General features: G+C 40.4%; 1 protein-coding gene across 1 annotated transcript in view; it reads right to left on the reverse strand.

Annotated features, from left to right (window-relative positions):
- Positions 1-1,837: 1,837 nt before the first annotated feature.
- Positions 1,838-23,888, reverse strand: part of sema3fa (sema domain, immunoglobulin domain (Ig), short basic domain, secreted, (semaphorin) 3Fa) — a 46,033-nt gene continuing 23,982 nt past the window's right edge. Inside the window, exons 3-19 of the mRNA XM_006783143.3 lie at positions 20,720-20,880; positions 20,572-20,634; positions 18,198-18,317; positions 16,735-16,824; positions 15,640-15,733; positions 14,206-14,325; positions 12,709-12,848; positions 11,624-11,738; positions 7,141-7,210; positions 6,175-6,319; positions 5,861-6,083; positions 5,481-5,569; positions 5,304-5,345; positions 4,732-4,889; positions 4,490-4,551; positions 4,254-4,387; positions 1,838-4,155 (exon numbers count right to left, since the gene is read on the reverse strand). Coding sequence (XP_006783206.2) covers positions 3,727-4,155; positions 4,254-4,387; positions 4,490-4,551; positions 4,732-4,889; positions 5,304-5,345; positions 5,481-5,569; positions 5,861-6,083; positions 6,175-6,319; positions 7,141-7,210; positions 11,624-11,738; positions 12,709-12,848; positions 14,206-14,325; positions 15,640-15,733; positions 16,735-16,824; positions 18,198-18,317; positions 20,572-20,634; positions 20,720-20,880 — 2,255 coding nt within the window. The 3' untranslated portion in view covers positions 1,838-3,726. The remainder of the gene's footprint in view (positions 4,156-4,253; positions 4,388-4,489; positions 4,552-4,731; positions 4,890-5,303; positions 5,346-5,480; positions 5,570-5,860; positions 6,084-6,174; positions 6,320-7,140; positions 7,211-11,623; positions 11,739-12,708; positions 12,849-14,205; positions 14,326-15,639; positions 15,734-16,734; positions 16,825-18,197; positions 18,318-20,571; positions 20,635-20,719; positions 20,881-23,888) is intronic.

The raw sequence follows: 23,888 nt of genomic DNA on the forward strand, positions 1-23,888 counted from the left end.
TGCTGTTCTCAGCGGAAGATGAACAGCGGCTCAAGTGCTTATCTCTCTGTGTTGTTTTTAGGTGCCTTCAAACAAGACCATGTGAGGCTAAATATTTGTGATGCTAGGTGTTTTATATAAGTGCAATTTTGGTTAACCAAACGAAATCCATTCCACATTAGCAGTAAGTTAAATTATTAAATCTGGAAAGATAATGAGTGTATGTTTGCATGTTGTGTGCTTAGTGCTTTTAAGGGACTAAAGGTAGATAAAGGTTTTGTAATTTGTTTTTAAACAGACAAACAAATAAACAATTGTATTTAATCAATTAGCCAACGAAATACACAACCGGACGCTCAGTTCCAGGTCCAAATATGAAATACTAACATTTCTTATTACATACTACAGACTGAAGGGTGAGTTCTGAAGTGCTTAAAGGGCTTTAGGGTTTCACCCGACAGATCTCATTGACCTCAATCTGAAGCTGGTTAAGGATCCTAATCTACTCACGTTCAGTTGTCTATGCATGCTTGTATGTACAGCATGTGCACTTATGTGTTACGGATGAAATACATTTTCCTTAAAAATTCAATAAAGCAATCTTACTGTGCTCTTTTGAGGAGCTCAAAATGATAAAGTCACTGTGACTGAATACACTGTAGCAAATCACTCACACTCTACTTTAGTAACCGGCAAGTGAAATTTGTTAGTCACTTCTTTACATTCTAAGCCACTTTACACTTCAGGTTCGTAGCATTTCAGAGTAAATCTTATACTTTTTACTCCGTTGGGTTTATTTGCCAACCAAAAATACTAGTTACCAAACTTTTATATTAATTGACTAAGGAGTGCACAAGATTTAAAAAAAGAATAAGATACCCGATCAACTACCGTGCTTAAATAGAGTCCTATTTATTAATATGATTAATATTATTGATATACATTGACCACAACGTTATTAGGTACACCTGTTAACTATTGTGTTAATGGAAATATCTATCAGTCCGTCCCAGAGCACTAACCCAGTGCATTTAGACATGTTAACATGGTCAGATAGGCTTTATTAACTTTTTTTTTCTGGGCCTTTTCCCTCTCTCAGGAAAATAGCTACCGGCACTGTGTTTAAGCTATCCATACAGCTTTTGTTTAGTTTGGCCAGTAAGAGACTGACATTGTATTCATGCATATGGACTCAGATTGCAAATGGAACAAAAGACACATGATCTTGATTAGTTGCAAGATACATGATACAACACAAACATGCTTCAAGCTTGGTTCTTTTATCTCTCTTGTTTAGATTGTGGAAATATTTTAGGTAAAGTGACACAAAATTCATGTATTCATATTCAGATGATTCAAGAATTTAGAAAAGCAAAGATGTAAATCCCAACAGACTGTGCTGTCCCTGATATAATATCATAGTTTGAGCTCTCAAACATTCAGGCCTATTACTAGGCTGTCTTCAGAAGTGTTTTCAGTATGTTGCTGTCGGTCTACTTATCTGCAAATTGTACAAATTCATTGAGTATTTGTACTGCGTGGTTAGCTCTTCATACTACCATTTCCATTCCAATAGATCTTTACAGCAGAATCAGGTCTGCTATTAAAGTAAAAACTTTCAGTGTGTTTCAAGTGGGAAAGCCAATGCAGACGTTTTCTGGTGCTACTATGATTGAAGTGTAAGCAGCATGGTTTTTTCCAGATATTTTTAGAACAGTGTCAACCACATCTGTATTTGCTTACTTATGGTTATAAGGCTGTTACGAAGAAAGAAGTGCCTGCATGGCAGGAAGCATATCATACTATGTACCAACATTGGCAAACAGAAGAGAACGTGTGTTATTATAAAATATAGAGCTTTAATTTATTAGTCAGCAACAATGATAAGGAAGAAAAGGTAATAATTTTTTTACAAGTCATTACAATAACACCAACTGTGCATACATAACTTTACCTCAACGTCTGCAAATCATTTGCTTTTCGGATTTTTTTGAGAGCAAAAGAGAAGAAAGAGAGAGAGAGAGAGAGGGAGAGAGAGAGAGAGAGAGTGAGAGAATAAAAATCACAATCTTGCCTTCAAGCCTTTCCCACCATAAAAAGGTGTGACCACATCCATAGCATTTCCATATTCCCACAACAAGAAAGACATTCACTGACATCCACAGCAATGTAGAATTTTAGACAAATAGCACATACATACACTGTACACGTCATGCACAATGAAAAGCCACCTTCTAAAGATTTTGGGAAAGATTTCTCTTCAGGTTTGGTGGCAATCAGCTTTGCTAGTGTTTGTATTTGTGACACCTTGTAGAATTTAATCACTTCCATGCTTTTATATAACGTCTGTGGCGGAACTGTACTGGCAAACATCTTTGTTGGTAAGTAGTTGATACATTAAGCACATCCCTAATCAGAAACATTACTCTCCACAACTCTGAACATCAGCCCAGTTTTTGTAGACTGATTACATTTGACATATTCCCCCTGTTGAGAACTGATATTTAGCATAGAAATGTCAGGAATGGATTAAGAGAACTAAAAAGAAATTGTTAAGCTTACAAACTGAATGCTTTGCCTTATATGAATACACTATGTAAAATGCCACAGATATTGGGGAAGTATTTAATATTTTTGAAATGACCAATTCGACAACAGAAGGTGCTTTGTTCATTTTATAATCACAAACTGTTACAAACTCACACATAGCTGCCTGCTGGAATATCTTTTCCCAAAGAGAGAAAAGAGAAGGCAATGTTATGTTATCAGCTTTTGTGTCATTAAAAGACCCCCCCTCCCCCCCTTCCCCCCAAAAGAAAACAGCTTATCACAAAGATCACGTTAAGGATACGACACTGAGATGTGATATTCACATATAAACAAAACAAACACTTGGCAGCAACCGATTCTGGAAGAAGATGAGTAACAGCTCTACTTGAGGCCCGACTGGACCACATCGTGAAAGGAAAGACGTTCTACCTGCCGCAGAGGGGTCTTCATTCACATGTAACTGTACGTCCGTGACGTCACAGCTGCAGTCTCTGGGCATTTCCATTATCCGTGCATGTCCTGTGAAATGCCATTTTTATTGTTTTTTCTGTCAACAGCTTGTACTTCGCAGTAAAAAAAAAAAACAAAACAAACAAACTGTCCAATATACAGTACATAGATCTGGTGAAGAAGTTCAGAGAGTTACGAGACATTCGCGGACATCCCGATTCCTCTTTCAGCTTAGACACTGAATACTGCCAGCAGTCAAAGGATCCAACATGGTCTTCACTTAGCAGTTTCTGAATACATGTCCATCAGTTCTTGTCCATGTATGGATACTCCCAATGTCTGGGTTTAGTGTCGTTGTTTCTTAAAAACACCAAACATAAAGATATTCTCAACAAAATAACACATCTTAATAAACAATAACACTAATAATAATAATATAATAACCACAATATTTGCACAGATTGATCTATTCACAAAAAACAGGGTTGCTAGATAGGTACAAATAATTACTTTTTACAACCTACAATAAATATTGTGTATTTCCCCCTCCCCCCGATCCCCGACAGTTACATAGAAACTGTTTGATGCTGTTGCGTTGTATTTCTGCAGTTTCTGTCTTGTCTTTGATGAGAATTAGATTTTTCTATCTGACTGGAGTCATTCCCCTAAATGGAGGGTTGCAATGTTTAGGAGGTTGTGTGTAAAGGTAGACAGGGGGTTGTTTGAATACGATGTACATCAAGCTTCTCATGTCTCAGCTGGAGTTGTCTGCTCTTCATGATGCCGGCGGTTACGAGGTTTCTTCTGTTCTTTCAGCTCTTTCAGGCTTTTGCCTTTGTTGTTCCCGAGGCTGCTGTCTCCCAGTTGCCAGTAATCCTGGCAGTACTGGTTGATCAGCCCCATCTCTGGTTGGCTGAGGATGGTTAGCAGGTCCTTATACTGACTGGCACTTGGAGTCCAGGCACTGGACTGAAGCGGAGGAAGAGCCGGGCTGCCTGTCTCCACCAAAATGTTGTTGACTGTGCGACTAGAAAGGACCACCAGTTGCAGTTTCACAAGAGTGTGCTTGAAGTTTTTCTCTGTGGACGTACACTGGTAGATGCCGCCGTCAGAGGACTGTAGAGAGCGGATCAGAAGTCCTTGATCTGTTTTCAGCATGCGACCCTCTGAGCGAATCTGGGACGAACAGAAGGTCAGTAAAAATTTTAAGTTTAAAAAAAGATAAACATTAAAAAAAAAGATCATAGAAGGTTTAATATAAGAGGTGTACTCACCTCTTTCCTCCGGTCACTGTTTTCCTTCTGCACATGCCACTTGAGAGACATATGAGGAGACCTGGCCTGGCACTCCAAGAATGTAGTGCTTCCTTCCACCCCGTACTGAACTGTCTCCAGAGGGTTCTTATTGGCTACAAAACAACACATGATGTACAGTTGCAATTTTATTTGTGAGATGAGTGAAAAAATGCTGGTGTCTAAATGCTATAGTCTTAGTACAACATGACACTCACTGCTATAACCTCTGCACTGGCGGATAGGATTTCCGTACTTCACATCTTGCCGACGACTCCGCCTAGAGGGGTCAAATCAACAGCCACAGATATAAAATTTAACCGAAACACACTTGAAAAATAAGAAATCTGCATAAATACTCCAACTGCAGAGGTGGGAAGTAATGAAGTGCAAATAATTTGTTGCTGCACTTCGTCTGCTTCATTTATATATTCCCTGTCTACACAATCCTGACCCTCACCTCTTCTGTGAGGCAGAATATCTGGAGCAGGATTTGCCATCCCAGGCACAGTACGGGTCCCTGGCGAGACAGCAGTCAGCGCAAACCTCCCCATACACATCGCATCGATGGAGAGCCAAGTGGGTCACACCCAGGACTGATCCGACATACAACTGTTGCTGTTAAAAGAAAAACAAATACAAATTAGAAATTAAAACAGCAACATATTTTCGAGTAAAGGCCATTTATTTTACAATTCTGGACATCGCTAATGTTTCAAGGAAGAATTATAGATTTATATTTAAAGAATGAATAATTGATTGAAGCTACTCATCATCCTCAAAGTGACATAAGAAGGCTCCGGGTTAGGCTGTACTCTAACCTAACCTAGAATCCTGTGTCTGTTTTCAGTATAAGCTGCACCAAATTACACAAAATTTATAGTTGGATATCAGGTCTTGGTTGTGTACTACAATGTTTTGTATTTAATCATGCATTATTTTTCTTAGATTGTATATTTTCATATTGAATTTGACGATGTCTGATTGCTGTTAGCTAAACTATTTGGTCTGAATCAAATTACACTAACTTACCCTTTTTGATGAAATCTTCATAGTAGTGATTGGAGTGGGAACCTGAAGTGACATAATTAAAAAACATGTGAATGCTGGATTTGTTATTCTGTATCACAGATAACAAACATGGTATATAAATGTAGAGTAGGGCAAAAAGAGGATTAGTAGCAAAGTGACTAAGGCTGCAAGACTGACCTTAAACACCTCCACTTCCTCTAACACCAGCTCCTCTGTCTGCAAGTCATCTCTTGGCAGGACAATCACTTTCTGGACTGTACCTCGATCTGAAAGAGTGGGAAGAAGTAACTTTGGCTGAGCTCTGTTGATTTATTTGGCTATTAATACCTTGACCTTGGTTTCTTCATTGTTATTCTAAAACATCTGCAACAGAGAACTGGTTTTTGGAAAGCCACACTATGACTCATTAATGTTTAAGAGACAGATTGTTTCAACATGCGTGTGCAAACCTCCCAGCTAAAGCCAAGGCCACAGAATTTAACAGTGCACAATGATAGACGTGTAAGATTACTGTGCAATCATCAGACAATGCCCAGTTTTGTTCTTAAAACACTTACCTGTGCCCAAGAATAGCACCTCATAGCTCCCATCGGCAGCTGTCACTTGGTCAACGGCAATTGTGGTGAACTCGTAGTCCACGTTGGTTCTGACCACCAGGGGGCGCTTGTGCACTGGGTATACAGCGTTGTACATAGTGGGGTGGTTTCTCATGAAGTTGATAACCTCATCTGGGTAATCCTTTGTGGATTTCAGGTTGGGGGTAAAAGTGCCTCCAGGACACTAGTAAGAAACCAAAAATTTCTGTTGAGCAATTTACTTGTTTACCTTATTCATGGTTCTAGTAACATATATATTATATGTTTTAACTCACAGTGCCAGGTCGAGGGTAGGGGATTTTCCCAGTGTATGGCACCCACTGATAGTTAGGGCCTTCCTTGTGGGCAAATGGCCCATTAAAGACCATACGGATGTCAGCCATAGAGTACACACACACTGCCGAGCCTTTAAACACAGATCTGGAGGAGGGCAGGAGGAAAAGAAAAAAAAAAGATGAACACATAAAGACAGCAGCTCGAGGATTCAGATTTTCTCACTCCCTGGGATAATTAGTGCGATAGCTCTCCGTGGCTGGTAGAATCTACTTCCTTCCCACGTACTCACATACTTACAGGAACACACTGAAACATTATGACGCACAAACACACACTCAAACTGACTCAAGTAGAGTCAAGCTGTCTGACACACTGACATACAAACACCCACATACTGCAGAGAATCGCCAGAGTACAGGCTCTCGCCGCTGTGTGGTGGGTGTACTATGTTTGTAACTTCTGTCATGGGCCCCTGTCATTAGCACCACATGTGTTTTTATCAGCTGGGTTTAAACATGCCTGATGCCTAAAGAGAAGATGGAAACAATAACAGTATTTGTTTCTCAAATACATTAATCAGGACATGTTTATTATGACTCTGCGCGCACCTCCTCCTGCTTTGTGTGCCGTCAGAATCTCAGTTTACACGTCTGGTTGGTTGACTTTAATTTTAATGCTGTGTGCTGAATGACAACCTGCTATCAAACCTGACCTCTGAGGAACTTATAGGCTCAGTCAGCCTCCCAGAGGAACGCTACTCCCTCTGGGCTCCACATTCACTTTCTGTCTCGTCTTTGCATCCTGAATGTGACGGCCCACACAAATGCAACGCCGCATTTCAACATCAGACAGAGCAGACACCTTCGGGCTCAGCGGAAAGGAATAAAAACCACAGGAGGGAACCAAAACACACTTTCTATCCAAAACTGCATCAAAGTTAGAGAGTTTGAAAAAGCCATGCTTACCCTGAAACTGAGAAGACGCCATAGATGACAGGATTCTTTGTGTCTTGAGTTGGCTGGATATACACGTCTCCTACAAGATAATGAAAAGATTTATAGCAATTAGTCAGAGTCATAAAACATAACAGGCAGTGCATGACGAAGTACTTGGATCCCTAAGTCGATTGCAACAGTTAAATGATATCGCATTAGTAGACATTCTGCAGGTTTGCTTGCAAAAATACATGAAAAGTAGACAGAACTATGCACAAAATGGCCATGTAATGAGTGCAAATGCACAATGTTACTCCTGTGATACTCCTCCCTACTCTGACCTGTTTAAATCTGAAAAAATAAAACTGTTAAAATGAACCTAACTAACCCAAAGAAATGATACTTGTGACACTGAGGCTTTTTCTTCCTTCGCTGTGAGCTCATCATGAATTGTGGTTACGAGGGTCTCAATGAGATCCTGAATCTAAACTCTTCCAAAGCTGAAACTACAGTTCCTCGGCCTCAGCAGGGAATATATGTGAAATAGAGATCTCGGGTGAAACATGGCTTTAATAGGAGCCATATGGATCCAGTGACTGTGGGACTGAGGCGGTTTTGAGCCCTACATATCCTCTGATGGTTTCATTAGAGAAAAGTGCAAGGAAAAACAATAAGAAGGAAAACTGAAATACATTTAATGTAGACAGGTAGAGCAAAAAAAACACCCAGTTCCATTTCATGGTTTTTCATCAATGGAAAAGAAGAAACAAGTTCTCAAATCACTTGTTTGAAAAGGCCTTGGACAAAAAAATACCCTATAGTCAAAAGTCTTTAGAAAATACCAATTTCAGTGAATAGCCATGAAATCCTAGCCTCTCTTTTTATAACCCATGGTTATCTGAAAAGCTGAAAACAAGCAACAATAAGAGTGTGGATCCGCCTGCTCAGATTTCTCGCTCAAATATCAACTGACTGAAAGTAAGAAGCAGCATGTTAAAGAGCAAAAGGAAAGTTATGCATGTGGAACTGAAGGTGAAATATAATAACACACGCTTTAATCTCTGTGCCCTCGACTTTACTCAGCGTGCATTGGATAAACAAGAAGAAGCTTAAATCCACATGGCTTGCATAAAAATATCATTCCTGACTCTGCAGAGCTCCTTAATAAACAAACTCCCTTTTGATCAGGAGTTTAAAATCTTTTCAAACATAAAAAAAAAATCTCCTTACATGCCAAGGTATGAAAATGACAGGTAATGGCCCCTCGCTTAAGCAAAAAATTAACTTTTGGCAAACACTGCAGAAATTCATAACCCGTCCGACGCCAGTTTGACAGACCTCCTGGCTATAGAACGAGCGCAGTAAAAAAGAGAAAAGTCATAAATCGGCGACGAACTGGAACAAGTTGCATAATTCAAACTTCTGTTTCTGATGTGTCAGATCAGACAGAGTCTCTGAGGCGCTCTCAGCATCACATTAGCAGAGAAACATCTTTAATTGCTGTAAGCGCAGAAAGAACACAAAGGGCTGGGCTAAATAAGGTGCTGTGCAGTAAAAATAAAAGTGCAGGTGAATTATGCACTCAGTAAACAGTCACTGTGTGGAAGAAAAACTGTCAAATAAAGACAGATTGTATATTATTATCTCCCTAATACCCACTCTGAAAGATGTGCACCTAAAATGTGTTCTTAAAATGTCCAGTCGAAATGATTGCGGAGGAAATTTAAAAACAACCCTCTCCCCCAAAAAATACGTGAAGAGTGAGGATGTTTTATGGAGTTCAGTGACTAAAAAAATAACTAGATTTAACTGAAGAAAACACAAAAAAGAATATTTCTCTCCATAATTACTTTTTGGAAAAAGGCAATAAAACCTTATAGGTCACAAATTAATTCTCATTTTTGTTTGGCAGACATTTTTCACCGCTCTTGTGTCTGTGTGCCTCTTTCTCTCTGCTTTTATATTCCTCCTCTCCCTCCTCTCGGCAAAACACTGAAAGCTTTCTCTTCTGTTAGCCTCACCATCTGAATCTACTCCACTCTCTCCCCCGAGTCCTCATACAACCACTCCGATGCCTCTGCTGGGCTCCATCAGGACCAGCAGGACTGGAGACAGAATACATTTTTACCAGACTGTCTGTGGTTGTGGGAAGAGCGACCACAGAGCTGTGGGATGTTACATTGCACCTCAGGACTCAGAATGACCTCATCACGAGTGCTCATCTGCACCGAGGCTACAACTGACAGTGGATGGACCGCTAAAAGTACAGCAACACTGACAAAAGAGTGCTTTTCTGTCACAGACACTGAGTGCTCTTAACACACAACTAACATCTGCAAAGCCTCATCACTGCACAAGATTAGGCCTACTATAGATTCAGCTCATACCTGCACCGTCGCTTGATGAAATGTTTAATACTACTGTCAAAATTCACTGTGGACTGGCTTAGATGTTGAACTCAGGCAAAGTACAAATATAATCACTTCAAAAGGTGTACAAATCAGGGTTTTGAAAGACTCAGGCATGAAGAAGGCTGTTTTGTTGGTGGTGTTTTATGTGGGGAAAGCAAGCCTGCACACTTTACACATCAAGGCCGTTATCTGAGTTGTAATTGGTTACAGAAAATGCACCCTCTGGTGCGTTCCAAAAACTGGCGTTCCTGAAAGGGTAAGCTAAAACAGATAATCAATCCCTATAGACCCCCATGTCAAATTGCACAAGTTTAAGACATAAATAAACATATTCTACTCCTAAATGTTTTGGCATTTTCCCTTACCACAACTGCAGGGAAAGCTGTATAACTGAGTTAAGACTGTTGTTTTGCCTTGTTCAGCACTGTACTAAAAGACACTTTAAAGAGTTGGTTATTCGGGGCTTTCTGTAAATTCATTTTAAGTACTGTATCAGGTAATAATAGTAATAATAATCTTACTATAATAATCATAACGTATGAGCATATCTCATTAATTGATTTCCATGAAACTTTATAAACTATCTAGGGTACCAGGGTTATCAACATCTGTCTAGGTATTTAGGACGCAACAGTCCTTACAAATTATATACATTATGTGTAGCAGCTAATCCTAAAATGCATGGCACATTACGTGTATATTATGTGTATGTGTACATTTTGCTTAACTTTTTAGTGCAGTGGCACTTTGCAGGTCACTGGGATGTGTTGCGATGCATATCTGTAAATAAGTGTTCCACAAACATGATGTTAATAGTGCCTGTAATTTATAATAATAATAAATATATGTATTTATTGTTCATTTTTTCCATGTTTATGAACAGGAATTTTTGTCATCTAATGATAAATTCTAAATTATCACACACGTGTGTGTTTTCATACATAAGCTAAGTGAACAGCAGGCCTGGCAAAAACAGTTTGTATCTACTTAATAATAACATTGGATAGGTGCAAACTTGGACTATCAGAACCTCTTGTTTCACCTGCGGCACTCACAAGGCAATTCAGACTGAATGTGAACATGGGATAAAGGTGATTATAGAATTAGTTTTGTACTGTTGTGAAATATGTTTTTCGTTACTGTGAAAATAAGTTCCCAGCAAGCAGAAGCTAGTCAGTGTAGTAAAATAAAATGTAAGTGCTGCTCATTCCACCTGTCGTTACAATGTTAAGGATACTACAAATCCCTCCTTAATCCCGTCAGTCATGTGAGGCTGTGATGATCCACAATGTGCTGGACTGATTCCTGCTGCTCATTACTTTGATTACTCTGCATGTGTGTCTATATGGTTCCTTTTTCTAAAAACAAGGCTGTGAGACACTGATGGTGCTTGAAAGCAGGCTGATTACATTCTGACATTATGGACATTACCTTTTTTAGGATGACACCTACTTTACAGGAGGTTCAAAGGAATATACATGTCAAGATTAACATGTATGAGTCAGTGATACCTTAATCTAAAGCTGCAGCTTCTCGGGGATTCTTCCTGCTATTGCAGCACGTAAGAAGAGATGTGCTAAATGCTGCTGGATGTGTCCCCGGACTATAGTACAGTAAGCTGCTGGCCCACACGCACCGCACCAAATGCCGAGTACATGTGGATTAACATCATGGAGAAAGTATGCAAAGCAAATGTGAAGAGAACTCTACAAATGATGAAGTTGTTGATACGGAATCTGTCAACAACGAGTCCATCTGCAGGGCTTTGTTTTGAATGGTCGCGGTTACGCAGCCATTTAAGAATTCTCACTTTCCATCTGCCAGGTTTTCTGTGAGGTCAGCGATGCATTCATTATGTGCTTTACATTAACTCCTACCAAATGCACTATACGGTCCCTGACTTGCGTTAACTGAGCTGTAAAATGCAACATGCAACACATTTTGAAAGAAAATGGTTCATTTCTCTTTTAAATATGCAAACTTAAATTTTAGGTTTAGAGTGACTACCGGTGATGCGATGCGGTGTTCAAAATCCAGAGATGAAAGGGAGCATCAGAGAAGCTCTACAAGGGTCAGGGATCCTGGGAAATAATTCAACTTACTTAGTTCATCAAAGTGTGTCTCAATGCCATCAGCTCCGGGCACTGAGCAGATGAGACGGGCCTTTAGAAATGTGCTCCACTTGTTCACCAGGCAGCAGTGTCCACCATCATCGTTCTGAAAAGCAGAGACACACGGGAGTCATTCTCACACTGCTCCAAAAATTACTCAACGGGATGAGCTTGAGCAATATCTGACCAACAGCTGTTTGGAACAACTGGTCTGTATAAATAAAGACATAGCTTTGTGTTTTAGCTTGGCCAGTCTTCACAAGGCGGTCAGAAAACTTTTGCTACTGAGGTAAAGAACTGGGATGATACATGAAATCAGCGCATTCCACAGTCAGAATGATTTGGGGGTTAGAAGAATAAAATTTAATGTTGTTTTAGGAAAAAAGTTTCCAAGTTTCTTGTGAACTTTAAATGTTTCAATTAATATCGTCCAGAAGCTTGACTTGACTTTAATCTTTTTGGAGGATATATACTTTATTTAACCTCTACCTCTGTTAACAGATGTGAAGATGTGAGAAAAACACAGCAACTTTTTATAGAAAAAATAACCAACCACTGTGAGACTGTATGGATGCTGAAAGTAGCATTTAGCTCTAAGTCTCCTAGAACAGCTAGACTGTCTTGTTTTTTCATCTCTTTTGAATTACACACTTAAGGGATGCAGCTTGCAAACACAGAACACTTCAGAGGCATTTTTCTGAAGTCTACGTGCAGATGCTTTGAAAGTTTTGAACACAGCTCAATTGTTTGTGTGTCTACAACACTACAATGCTAATTAAACACGGGCTTTGCAAAGATGTCTCTGTATGCCTACAGACGTGGATTAAAGTCAACCCTGCTCTTCAAACCTTTCACCCTGAGGAAAAGAAATAAAGGATCTCAGACTTGGCCTTTTAGGCAAATGACAAATACTTTGCTAAGCATCACTCTGTTGTACATAGTAATTATTAGTCAGAAAACAGTTTCTGATGATCATGGGGGACATCCTTTATGGGCCTCAAACTGCCAGCAGAGCATAACTAACCATTACAGGAGACACATAAACATTAAATTTGATGACTGGTGTGATAACTCACCAGGCAGATCCGCCCTATCCTGGACTGCGTCATGGGACTCTGGCCCATCTCAGATGCTTTCTCGCGGAAGAAGAAGTAGAGTTTATCGTCATTCTTTTCAGCACTGTCTGGAATGAGGTGTGCATGAACAAATGTGGGATCTGTAGACAAAAAAGGAAAGAAAATGTTCAATACAAGTCTTGGAAAATACATTATGTGTGCAGGCAACATATTTAAAACCTCTTTACAGCCACAAAAGTGTTTTTCAAAATGTCATGATGTCACACTGAAAGTAGCCTCCCATTAAACATTTTGTGAAATCACGTGCGGATTTTTGAGTTGTGGCCAAATGTGCCGTGTGAGGTCACAGTGACCTTTGACCACCAAATCAAATCAGTTCCTTCGGTCCTCGTGAACCTTTGTGCCAAATGTCAAAAAGCTTCCTAATAGCATTCAAGAGAAAAGAAGAGGGACATCCTGAACGCACACAAAATTGCCTCTGACCATGGCTGTATGTTGACTTTGTATTCTTCAGTTTACACGTGTACCTGACCATTGTTTCAAGATAAACAAGGAAAGCTGTCAATTATCAAGAAAAATACTTGAGACCTTGAAAATCTTGTTTCATTCAGCAGCTTAACCCTTCAAAATAAAATGCTTTAATTTATTTATTTTTATTAATACTGTTATGGGCAAAATAACAGCAGCCTAAAGACTAAACAGCACTTTGACACTCTAAACTTGTCCCTTTATTTCTTCCTAGTGACAATGGTCAATATGGCATCACAGTGTGCTCCGGCTGGCTGATTCACTGGGTCAACACTGGACACGCAACACAGAGTGCCCCTCCCCACCGTGACAGACCAGGGTCCCAAATGAGGACAAACCAAACCAAGCGGAGGGGGGATAACCAGGAACCATGTAATGGGGGAGGGGGGATATCTGTGACATCTCACATGGCTGATTAGCAGGACTCAGGTGTCCCGATTCAGTGAACCACTGCCAGGGGATTGTTGTCAGGGCAACAGGGTCAGAGGAAAATCTGGGAGCCTGCAGGATTCAGGGGGGTGGGGGGGATGCTGTGACTGATTTGGCCATATCAAATGAAAGCTCTCGAACAGCATTTATGTCACTGAGCCAATCACAGTTCATTCACAAAGCAAAGGCTACTCTGAGTCATTATTGACTTGTGCTAATTTTCTCCTGCAACTACACTATTGACCCTGTTGTCAGACTCTGCTGCAGGCATGCAGTGAACAGTTAGTGTAGTGAATGGCATGCTTTGAGTCAATTGATCACTCAGTCAACTGAAACTGACTGGAAAGGGAACATTCTCAAAAGACATATAGGATTTGACTATCAGCAGGATGGTATTTAACCCCAAGGCTTAACTTGGTAACCTAAAACATTACAGTAATGATCTTAAGAAACTGAGGAGTAAATAAAAACTGGTCTACAGCAAAATGAGTCAAGGAAGTAAATCCTGGATGCAGAACAAGCTGTGAGTTGAGACATTACCATTCAACCATCTGGAGTTGTACTGATCAGTCCTCATGGCTGTCTGCTTCCCCAGTGTACGGAAGATCGCCGAGTCTGTTCCCATGAAATCAATGTACACTCCTGCATACAGCTCTCCATCTGTCAATCACAGATGAAATGCCAAGGTGAAGTCATGATGGATGAAAACATTTTCACGTTATACAGAACATGCTATCTACCATGCCAGAACTTCATTAAAAAGTGACGCCATCCCTCTAGATTTCCCCAGCATCTGAATGATGGCATGCATGGCAGATGTGGCCATTCAAAGGCAGGAATTTTAACTTAGGACAGTGCCAAATTAAAACATGTTCAGTCTGATTAAACTCAGCTCACAGGTGTCTGTGTCACGTTTCAGACAAAAATGCTATTCTCATAATTACTGTTCTCGTGCTTATTGGGCTAATCAGTGAAATTTGAAAGAACAGCTGCAATTAGAAAGTCAACTTCACATCAGACAGATTCATGGCGTATAGGTTAGAGATCAAGGAAAGCCAGTCAGATTTGACATGTTCGGCATAAACAGAAACTTTCTGTGCAGCACCTAGAAAGAAAAAGCAGAAACTTGGAGCATTTGCTTTCTATACTGTGAACCTTATGAGGAGTGAAGTGGAGGCATAGCTTGTGAAACAGTAGTGTAAAAAAAACCACCTAAATCCTAAACCAGGGAAATTCCACCTTCCTGTTGTGTCAGTGCGGTATGCCTCTGCCCTGCCAACTATGTGAGACGACATTTAGATGATTTTTTTGGTGTTACAGTTTTGCTTGGGTCAGCTGTAAGTGAGCTGACATGGCACAGCAAAAGAGAGAGAGACGCTCTCCGCCTTTGTCCTTCACGCATACGTATGCACGCTTGAGCACATGCACACACAGAGGGCAGAAGGTCACTGACCTGGAGCCATGTCTAACCACCTGTAAGCAGCTGGTAACAAAAGACCACCCACTGACATGAGAGCGTACATGTCCATCTGACCAGCTAAATGACCACGTATCTGCAGACCTGCTTAGACTTGAAACAGCTGACTGACTAATGACTGAGATGGTTATCAGTAAATTAATTTACTTGTGTGCATGTGATCGTTTATCGACTTTCTCCATCTTGTGTGAATGTAAAATCAGTGTTTAGTTTTGAAATACTAGTTAATTTAAACACAATTTAAAGAAAAAAACCCAAAAGCTCTCTTTATTTGCCCCTTTTTGTTTTTAAATGAACAATTAACTAATTAAAAGAGTTTATCATCACATCATGCACAACCGTCAAGTCTCCTTAAAATTCGGTAACACAGCGCTGCAGTGTCAAAGTGATCACCAGCAGTCCCATTCAGCAATACAAACCAAATATAAACTGCAGATCTTTTATGTCTTTCACGCCTGCACACGTCGTTGGAAGGAAAAACAAAAGCTGATACTTACTGATCAAAGCCGAGACGCTGTTCAGCTTAGGGTCATAGGGACATTTTCCTTTCCCAGAATCCACTTTACCAGGTTCAAGGCGGAAAATGTATTCCTGTAATGGTAAAAGGTGAAGAAAAACATTAACCACATGGTAACAGATTTATTATGTTTAAGGAACTTTTTTTGTTTGTGTGCATGCGTGCGTGCGTGTGTGTGTGTGTTTGGGTGGGGAGGGGGGGCAGTTTGGCTATATCATTTACTTTACAAGACTTACAAGTTTTAGAAAGGCAATGGCATCATCAAACTAATGTGATCAGTTGGTTAAGTTGGTAATAATGATTAAGTGTGAGTGGTGACCCTATAGGCAGCTTAAATGGCTCTGCTAATGGGAACAAATAGTGCACAAAAGCGGTTATCAGTCGATGGCGAGGTGGAGGAAAACGCTGACAGCAGTTCAAAACTCATCCACCATGCTTCTCATGTTAGTGGCTCAAACAAGAATTCATTATTCCACAGTGCAAGAGGACATGTTGGAACATCTGTGTCAACACTGGGTACATGTCTACACGGAGGTCATTCAGGCACTTCAAAGCTCACTGATGATGTCTGACAGGTAGGAAATATGTAAGGCAAAAAAGATGTAAAGCTGTGTTTGTAACCTGAGCTTGGATATTGTTTTTTAGTAACAAGATACAGTATGACTCATAAATATGTGTGTGGTGATGAAAACGCTACCATTTGCGTAAATCAGAGAAGATGACAACCGTGGTTAGGGTCAACGATTTTGTGCATTTGTCTGAAAACTTTAGTGAAAGGGGGAGCTTTGTTCCCCCGCATATTTTGTTTGTGTACATTTGCTGCTTAATACTGGAGATAAAGGTCTGAAAAAAAATTACTAGTCATTAACAGGATGCAGAACTTTTTTGTTCTTTCAGTTCAGTTTTGAAAGCAGAGTTGATTGGAGGCTCAGTAGTTCAGCAAGCTGCCTCGATAACCCAAGATATTTAAAAGAAGAAATCTATTTATAGTTCTGCTTTCCCCCTATTATTTTCCCCAACTCTAATAAAAAAGTACTCCAGGTGGGCATAAAACTCTACAAAACTTTCAGCCCACCTTCGCCTCCAAAGGCTGTGATGTAGCGCTGTAGTCTGCTGCTCGACTTGTTCTCCCTCCAGATTGGGATGCCTGTTGGTAGTGGAACCCCTAAAAACAGAGACATGGCACAATGGCCATCTCATTACCGACGTACAACATCCCAGATTAAAGTCAACTGATGCCGACCATGACATAAAAAGAAGAGTAAATATGTCAGAGCAAAAGGGATTGGACAAAAGAAGTCGAATCGAAGAAAAGTAGTTCTTAAAGATGGAAATACAAATGTGAGTGGGTCAAAGTGGAGGTCAAAGGTGATCGAAGAGAGCCTGATGAGTGGCATTGATCATTTGATACCCATGTGCGATTAGACTCAGAGACATGCAAACGCAGCTGTAAAGCATGCAGGTTATACAGAACACATTAAATAGCAAACAACATATACACTGAATATAATTACATCAACATATGAGAAAATACGTGTACGCATGTTCACAGTGTAACTGTTATTAGCAACCAAACTAAATGTTCACCTTTTTTACACTTTTTGATGTGGAGCTCATCAGCCTGCAGAGAAAGCTGTGAAGCCGCCTCGAAAAGGCACAAAAGCTGATGCAGTTAAAGGAAAACGTTTGCAGTTACGGGACAAAGTTTGGGCATGAACTGGGGATTAAAAAACGCGTGAAGCCCTTTGTATAAGATGGGGAAGAATTTCTGAACAACTGGTTTTTGTTTACATCTACTGTTACTGAGAAAAATCTTTACAGTGTGAAGTAACATAGCGTTTGGGCCTTAGGGGAGAAACTGAATGACAAGAGACAGACTGACCTTTACATTGAAATCTGAACCCTCCATTTGAACAGTGAGACTAAACAGGCAGAGCGGTGAATGCAAGTGTGTCGACTATAACTGGGTAGGCAGCTGCCGCAGCTCTGCGTGGCCATCGAGTGAGGGAGGGATGGAGGAAGGGACAGAGGGAGGGGTGAGCTACAAGGCTGATGATGGATGAGAGGCTCCATCAGTAATGATTGCTTTTCAGAGGTTTTCAGCAAGACAGCAAGACAGGCCACAGGGCCACTGTGTATAAACAGGTGAGGGTGGGGATGGAGGACCACAAGCAGAGGTATTTTCTATAGATATAGTGTCATCGTGATATTCACAATCGTAAGAGAAGCTTATAGCCTCAATGGCCCCTAAGCAGCAGCACTTAGCTGCCTTACTAACTTCAATTTTGTAATGTTAATGGTGATCTGGAGAGGTCTAACCAAGCTTTTTTCTTTGAGTCCTCCAGACCGTGAAAGAGTGCAAATCGATGAAAACTAATACGCAGAAAATGATGGAAGAGAAGCAAAGCCCATGAAACTAAAGCGCGAGAGCAGGAGGAGCGTCTCTGACCTGAGACTGATCGACTGATATGGTTCTTTAAAAAGTAGAGAGTAGAGGTCAAAATGTCTCCATGGATGCCTGGCTGTGTCTTTGGTTACCTGTGACCTGCGTCCTCGGTCGACATAGGTGCAGATGGGGTTGTAGGCGCCTGTCCCACACACATACAGGTGGGTCCGGTTCCAGGGCTCAATCAGACGGATGAAGTTACCACATTCCCCCTGAGAGACAGCAAAACAAAACACAGACAGCACAAGATAATGAAAATGCAGCAGATAAAGGGAGATGCTTAATATATAGTTCCCTACTGATGGTTAATAACTCCTCTGTCTCCCTCAAAAACATCACATCTATCACTTCCTCTGCTGGCTGGCTTTTGTTTGGCAGCGCTGTTCCGCTCTCTGTGTCAGGCTGGCTCTGGCTTCCAATCGGACCACACTCTCACAGGGAAAATGTTTCCAAACACCATTTAAGTGTGTGGCTGAAACCAAGGAAAGCAGCGCCTCTGAGATGTTAAGTGTGGTTGCTTCAGGGATTGAGGTTAAACCCAATTCAGTGTTCTGTCAAATTTGACAAATGGGAAAGATTTTGGTTAGAGCAAATAAGAGTGCTTGAATGAAAAAATGGGAAGAAATGAAAAGGTTTTGAAATCCAATTAACTTTTCTTTCTTTTTTTTTAGACAAACCATAAAGCCAAAAATGTGAAAAGCTCAACACTGATGGGCCTGAATTTAGAATTTGAATTTCTTAGTAGCGAAATTCAAGCAATGCCAATGTTTTCCTTTTTTGGACTAAAGACAAAGAGGTGCTCTCAGTGAGAACAGCTCTGTGCTTTCTAGGTTTTTTCCAATCTGTTTGCCTGACCAGCTGTCTGCCTTCCTGGTCACAATCCACCAAATCAAAATTCCAACTACAGAAATGTTCAAGCCGATAAGCTCTGTTCAGATTTGTCTGTCATGTTTTCTGCTAGTGACAGCTGGTGAAAAAGAAAGGATGAACCAAGTAGATAAAAAAGATTGTATGCAGGATGGGGGATGAGCCATTTTGGCAGATTTTAACAGCATGACAAATGCACAAGTCAGAGGTTTCAGAGGATGTGTTTTTGTGCGTGTGTGTGTTTACGCATGTGGGCCTGTGTGTATCATTCAGGGCACAGTTGTGCTCCCCCACAGAGAGCACAGTGGGGCTGATTGCCTTTGACCTCCTGCCTGAACCAACATCCCCTCTGAATTGCTTCTGAATTGTCATCATTTGTCATTCACTAAAGAGCGGCCAAGACTGCTGCGATGTCTTGCAGTAGCCGGTCTTATCTCTTATTCTCTTATTTTGTTGATGAAATTTCAAACCCATCCCCTCACACACATACACAGAAGCTGATACAGGCGCATATGAACATACGTAGGCCAATGTAGCCAGAGGCGCTGGGAGGCGTGGGTCACCAGACGCGCATAAATGAACATTGTAGTAGGATAAACAGCTGCCTGAGCTTTATACCAGCAGGAAGAGAAGGATTATTATCCACAGCCTCATCAAACTGTTGGTGCACACTGACTGTGCCGTCTCTCACCCCTAGCATGGATAAAACAAGTGCATATGTGTGTGTTTGAGGGTAGGAGGGGGATCAACGTGTGAACGAAATCAAAGGAGAGGAATCTGGTTTTTAAATGAATTTCAATGATGAGTTTCCATCCCTTCTTTGTGGGGGCTGCACAGGAGGTGCAAGGAGATGTCTGAATGTCTCTGAACCCTTTTAAGACTTCACATGGGTCTGAGGCTTCCAGTGACCAATTCATTTTGGAAGCTTGTCTGAACAACAAAAGGTAAAATGATTACGGTGTGGAAAGAAAGGAAAATAATGATAATAATTTGGCATTTCTAGACTGGTGCATTTTTTTTTTTTTTTGCAAGATTCAAGTTCCTGCTTCAGCTAAATTGGTGGCATCTGTGTGCAATTAGCTATCAGGGATTCAGAGGCAGTAAATAAGAGCTTCATAACCAGTCACACATTTGGAGGAGCTTGAAAATGTCCTATGTTAACCCCAGTCCAACATTAAAATTGGGAGCATCACCAAAAAAAGACAGGATTAAAACACACTGTTAAATTTGAACAGGGGTAACCCTGGAAACAAAGTGTTTACTTGTGATAGTGTGATACCTGTATAGCTATCTTTATAAACAGAGTGTAGAATTTGAATTTTTAAATTTCAGTTTGAAGTCCAGCTGAAGTCTGAGTGCTACTGAATAACCACATCAAATGCATTATAAGGATAATTGTAGCACGGTGTCTCCAGAAGCTATCACTTGTATGACGCTAGTGTGCCTTCAGAGCTGATGATTTGATTTGAAAACTTGCAATAACCAAAAATTCAGTATTTAGATGAAAATCAATTAACAATAGTAAGTTTTTATAAATGAAACTAGAAAATGTTTGGGATTTTTGATTCATCAGAATTGCTTTTTCTTTTAAATACTTACATTGATGTCTTTCCCTGACAAAACACATTCAGTCTTCCTTTGGGGGGCAACAGGCCAGTGGATCTGACAGTGAAAAATACACAAGCTGGTTAGCTGTAAACCCATGCTGAGCTTGGGCAGTTCAGTGTTTAGGTAGAAACTTTCTTACTATGAGAGGCTCCTTGTTGATGTCATGTAGATCCAGAGAGAGTATATAATCTTTGCTGCCCACATACATGCGGTCATGGTCCTCGTCCATGCGAAGGATCCGATAGTCGGTTGAATTCAGCAAAAAGGAGAAGTGGTGAGCAGTGCCGGTAGACTTCAGCTCTATAAAAGGGCAAAAAAAGTGCAAAAATAAATGTTTTTGTTCATACTAAACCTGCAATTACTGTAGTAGAAAAACACACAATAAAACTGGAAAACCCAAACCACAGACATAGTCTCAGAAATTGTGTATCGGCTGCCTTTTTCTGGCACACATACGCACAAACACACAAAGTATTCTATTGTTAAAGACATGGCAACATACTAATGATGCCAAGCCTACCATCAAACTATCTTAGATTAATTTACAGATTATGCTTTTACCCCCGAATTACATCCTGCCATAATGGGGTTATGGTCAGACTAAATATGGGTACGGCGGGCTTGACTAAAGCAAGCAGACAAAAAATAACTCACGGGAATCCTAAATGAATGGCAAGAGAGACGCAAAAGATCAGTCACAAGTTATGGGAACAGTAAGAAGTCAAATACCACGCTGTTTATTACAACAGGCCACATGGTTGATAACATTCAGGGCCGTGGAGTCTGAACCTCAGTTGTAACAAGCTGTGAAGGGGATGATAGACTTTGTAACAATCTCCCCTGGTGAATTAGCCACGAATGAACCGATGTGCTCCCTGGGAAGCAAAACACCACAGCATACTTTCCTCCATATCGCTGTTAAATCTATTTTGAAATGAAACTGATGGCTCACATACTGCACAGGGAGGCTCAGTGGTGTGAAAATGTGACTTTCAGTGCTGTACAAAAAGCAGATTTCTCCCCCGATCCTCTTATTATCTTTGGAGCAGCTCTGATAAGTGTATCTGTTTCTCTTGTCTTTCAGAATTTGCTTTGGGAAAGCTGAGATTGTTCTGTTTGTAGAGAAAGCCCAAGGATCCCATGGAAGGCCTGTTCAGGTTCCACTTTAATGGGACCGTACAAATGCTCTTATGCTCTGTGTAGCCAAATCTAAGAGTCACTGGAGATGAAAAAGACTCCATATAGCAGCTATAACGACTTTCCTTAACCCGACCGAGGAAGAAAGTCTTACTTAGGGAAATAAAAGACAGCATGAAGTTCTCCACCTGCACAGGACATGTGGAAATACTGACATGAATCCTCTCCTAGAGAGCTTCTTCGCTGTTGGTTTGCTGAGCTCCTTCAGAAACTGTGAAATACTGCAGTCATGGTACGCAGGTAGTAAATAGAAACAGACGTGCCTGTCACCCGTGTAATTCTCATAAGATGTCTCCAAACACGTTAAACAGTTTAATAGTAACCCTGATATGCAATTTTGCCATGCTGTGGTGAAATTACATGTCAGGGGTTTTATTTTTAAGTCTATTCTGTTCCCCGAACCCTGAAAAAGCATTAAATCAGAAATAAGAAGAATATTTTCTGAGGTTTGATTTTTTTAGTGTATTTGAGGGTTTCCAGGAAAGACTGCCATATGTAATCCAGGATTACTGTACTCATGCAAAAGTCGCACTCACAAACACATAGATAGCATCCTAAGACAGTCGAGCACCAGACTTGTTCTATAAACATCTTCCATCCTCATCTGCTAGTCAACTAAACACAGCCTGTTATCTGCTGTGGCAAGCCCAGCAGTCAAACGATACTGGAACTTCAGCCGTGACCCCACATTTATCACCTCTGCACTCAGATCTACATGCACGGGCATCAGAAAGGGAGAGGACCGGCTGCCATAAATCAGACAGTTAGGTCACTGCAAACCAGACTAGACAAGCAGACAGACAGACAACCTACTACATTACAAGTAAACATTCGCCTAAACATATCACCTGTTAATAGCAACCAGCTTCAAGTATCTGACAGCCTGTCATCTTTCTCTCTTGTGAATCTCCCATCCAGGATCACTGGATCGATGTGCTTCACCCCAAAGCAAATCTAATTTCATCCTGTCAGAAGTGACCTAATTAATCCAGATGTGGGGAAAATGACCAGTCAACTGTATACTAAAAAAGCTGCACTGGGAAAACTCAACATATATTAATATGGGAACCATGATTTAACAGATATTAACTGAGGTACTTGTCCAAGATTACATGTCACTTACACAACACCAGCATCCTAACATCTACAGCACTTCGGACTCATTTCATGTGCTGTGGATAAGGACTACAGCTCCTTCAGCTAAAATAGAACAAAGATTGAAATGGTGGATGAAATCACTTCTTTTGTAAAAAATAAACTAAATTAATACAGATTTTACTTGCTGTCAAATCTTGTTTTTTTGTTTTGTTTTTTAATTTGTTGTTTGTGGTTGTATTTTGCTGGTTTCTGTATTTTAATTTATTAGAATCTATTTTAATCTGCTGTTTCATTGATGTCTTTTTCTCTTTGTAAGGTGACCTTGTGTTTTAGAAAGGCGCCCTTAAATAAAATGTATTATTATTATTATAAACTCTTGGAAATCAGATATAAGATATTTATTGCACAAAGTTAAAACTCGCAGGCCTAAAACACTCTTAAATGACAGTATTCTCTTTTTTAAATTCTGGCATATCTCAGTTATTGTGCTGAGCTATGGGGTAAAGTATATGACATCAATTTAAAACTCTTAACAACAATTAGGACAGCACACAAAGTGGGTTCAAGATATCGCACCATCTGAACTCCGTTAGTAAAACTCCATGATCTGTTTGACTCGAAAATTTGAGAATTATGTTCAAAGCAATACGTGATTACCTTTTGTGATTTATAGAAAATGGCCAGTTCAGTAGATCAGTTTAACGTCGTCATGTTTATTTTGTTTCTCTCTTTTGAGCTTGTGAATGAACTCAGCTCAACTCAAAATACGACGTGAGATTTCTAAAGTATACTGGCTTCTCTCATCCTGACATTTTAGTCGGTGCAAATGACGTGGCAAGCTTTCACAAAGAAGAAACATTACATCCCTGCAAGGTGAGACACGCTAAAACACATTTACCTTGAAATAATGCCTGAGGTGTGGTGAGATTAGTGGTGAAGTACGGTAACAGTCCACCTCGAACCACACATACACTCTATTGTCAGCACAAATTCATCTTCTCAAAAAGCATTCC

Source organism: Neolamprologus brichardi, chromosome 5 (genome assembly GCF_056152115.1).
Source record: "Neolamprologus brichardi isolate AB-2024 chromosome 5, ASM5615211v1, whole genome shotgun sequence".
NCBI lineage: Eukaryota > Metazoa > Chordata > Actinopteri > Cichliformes > Cichlidae > Neolamprologus > Neolamprologus brichardi.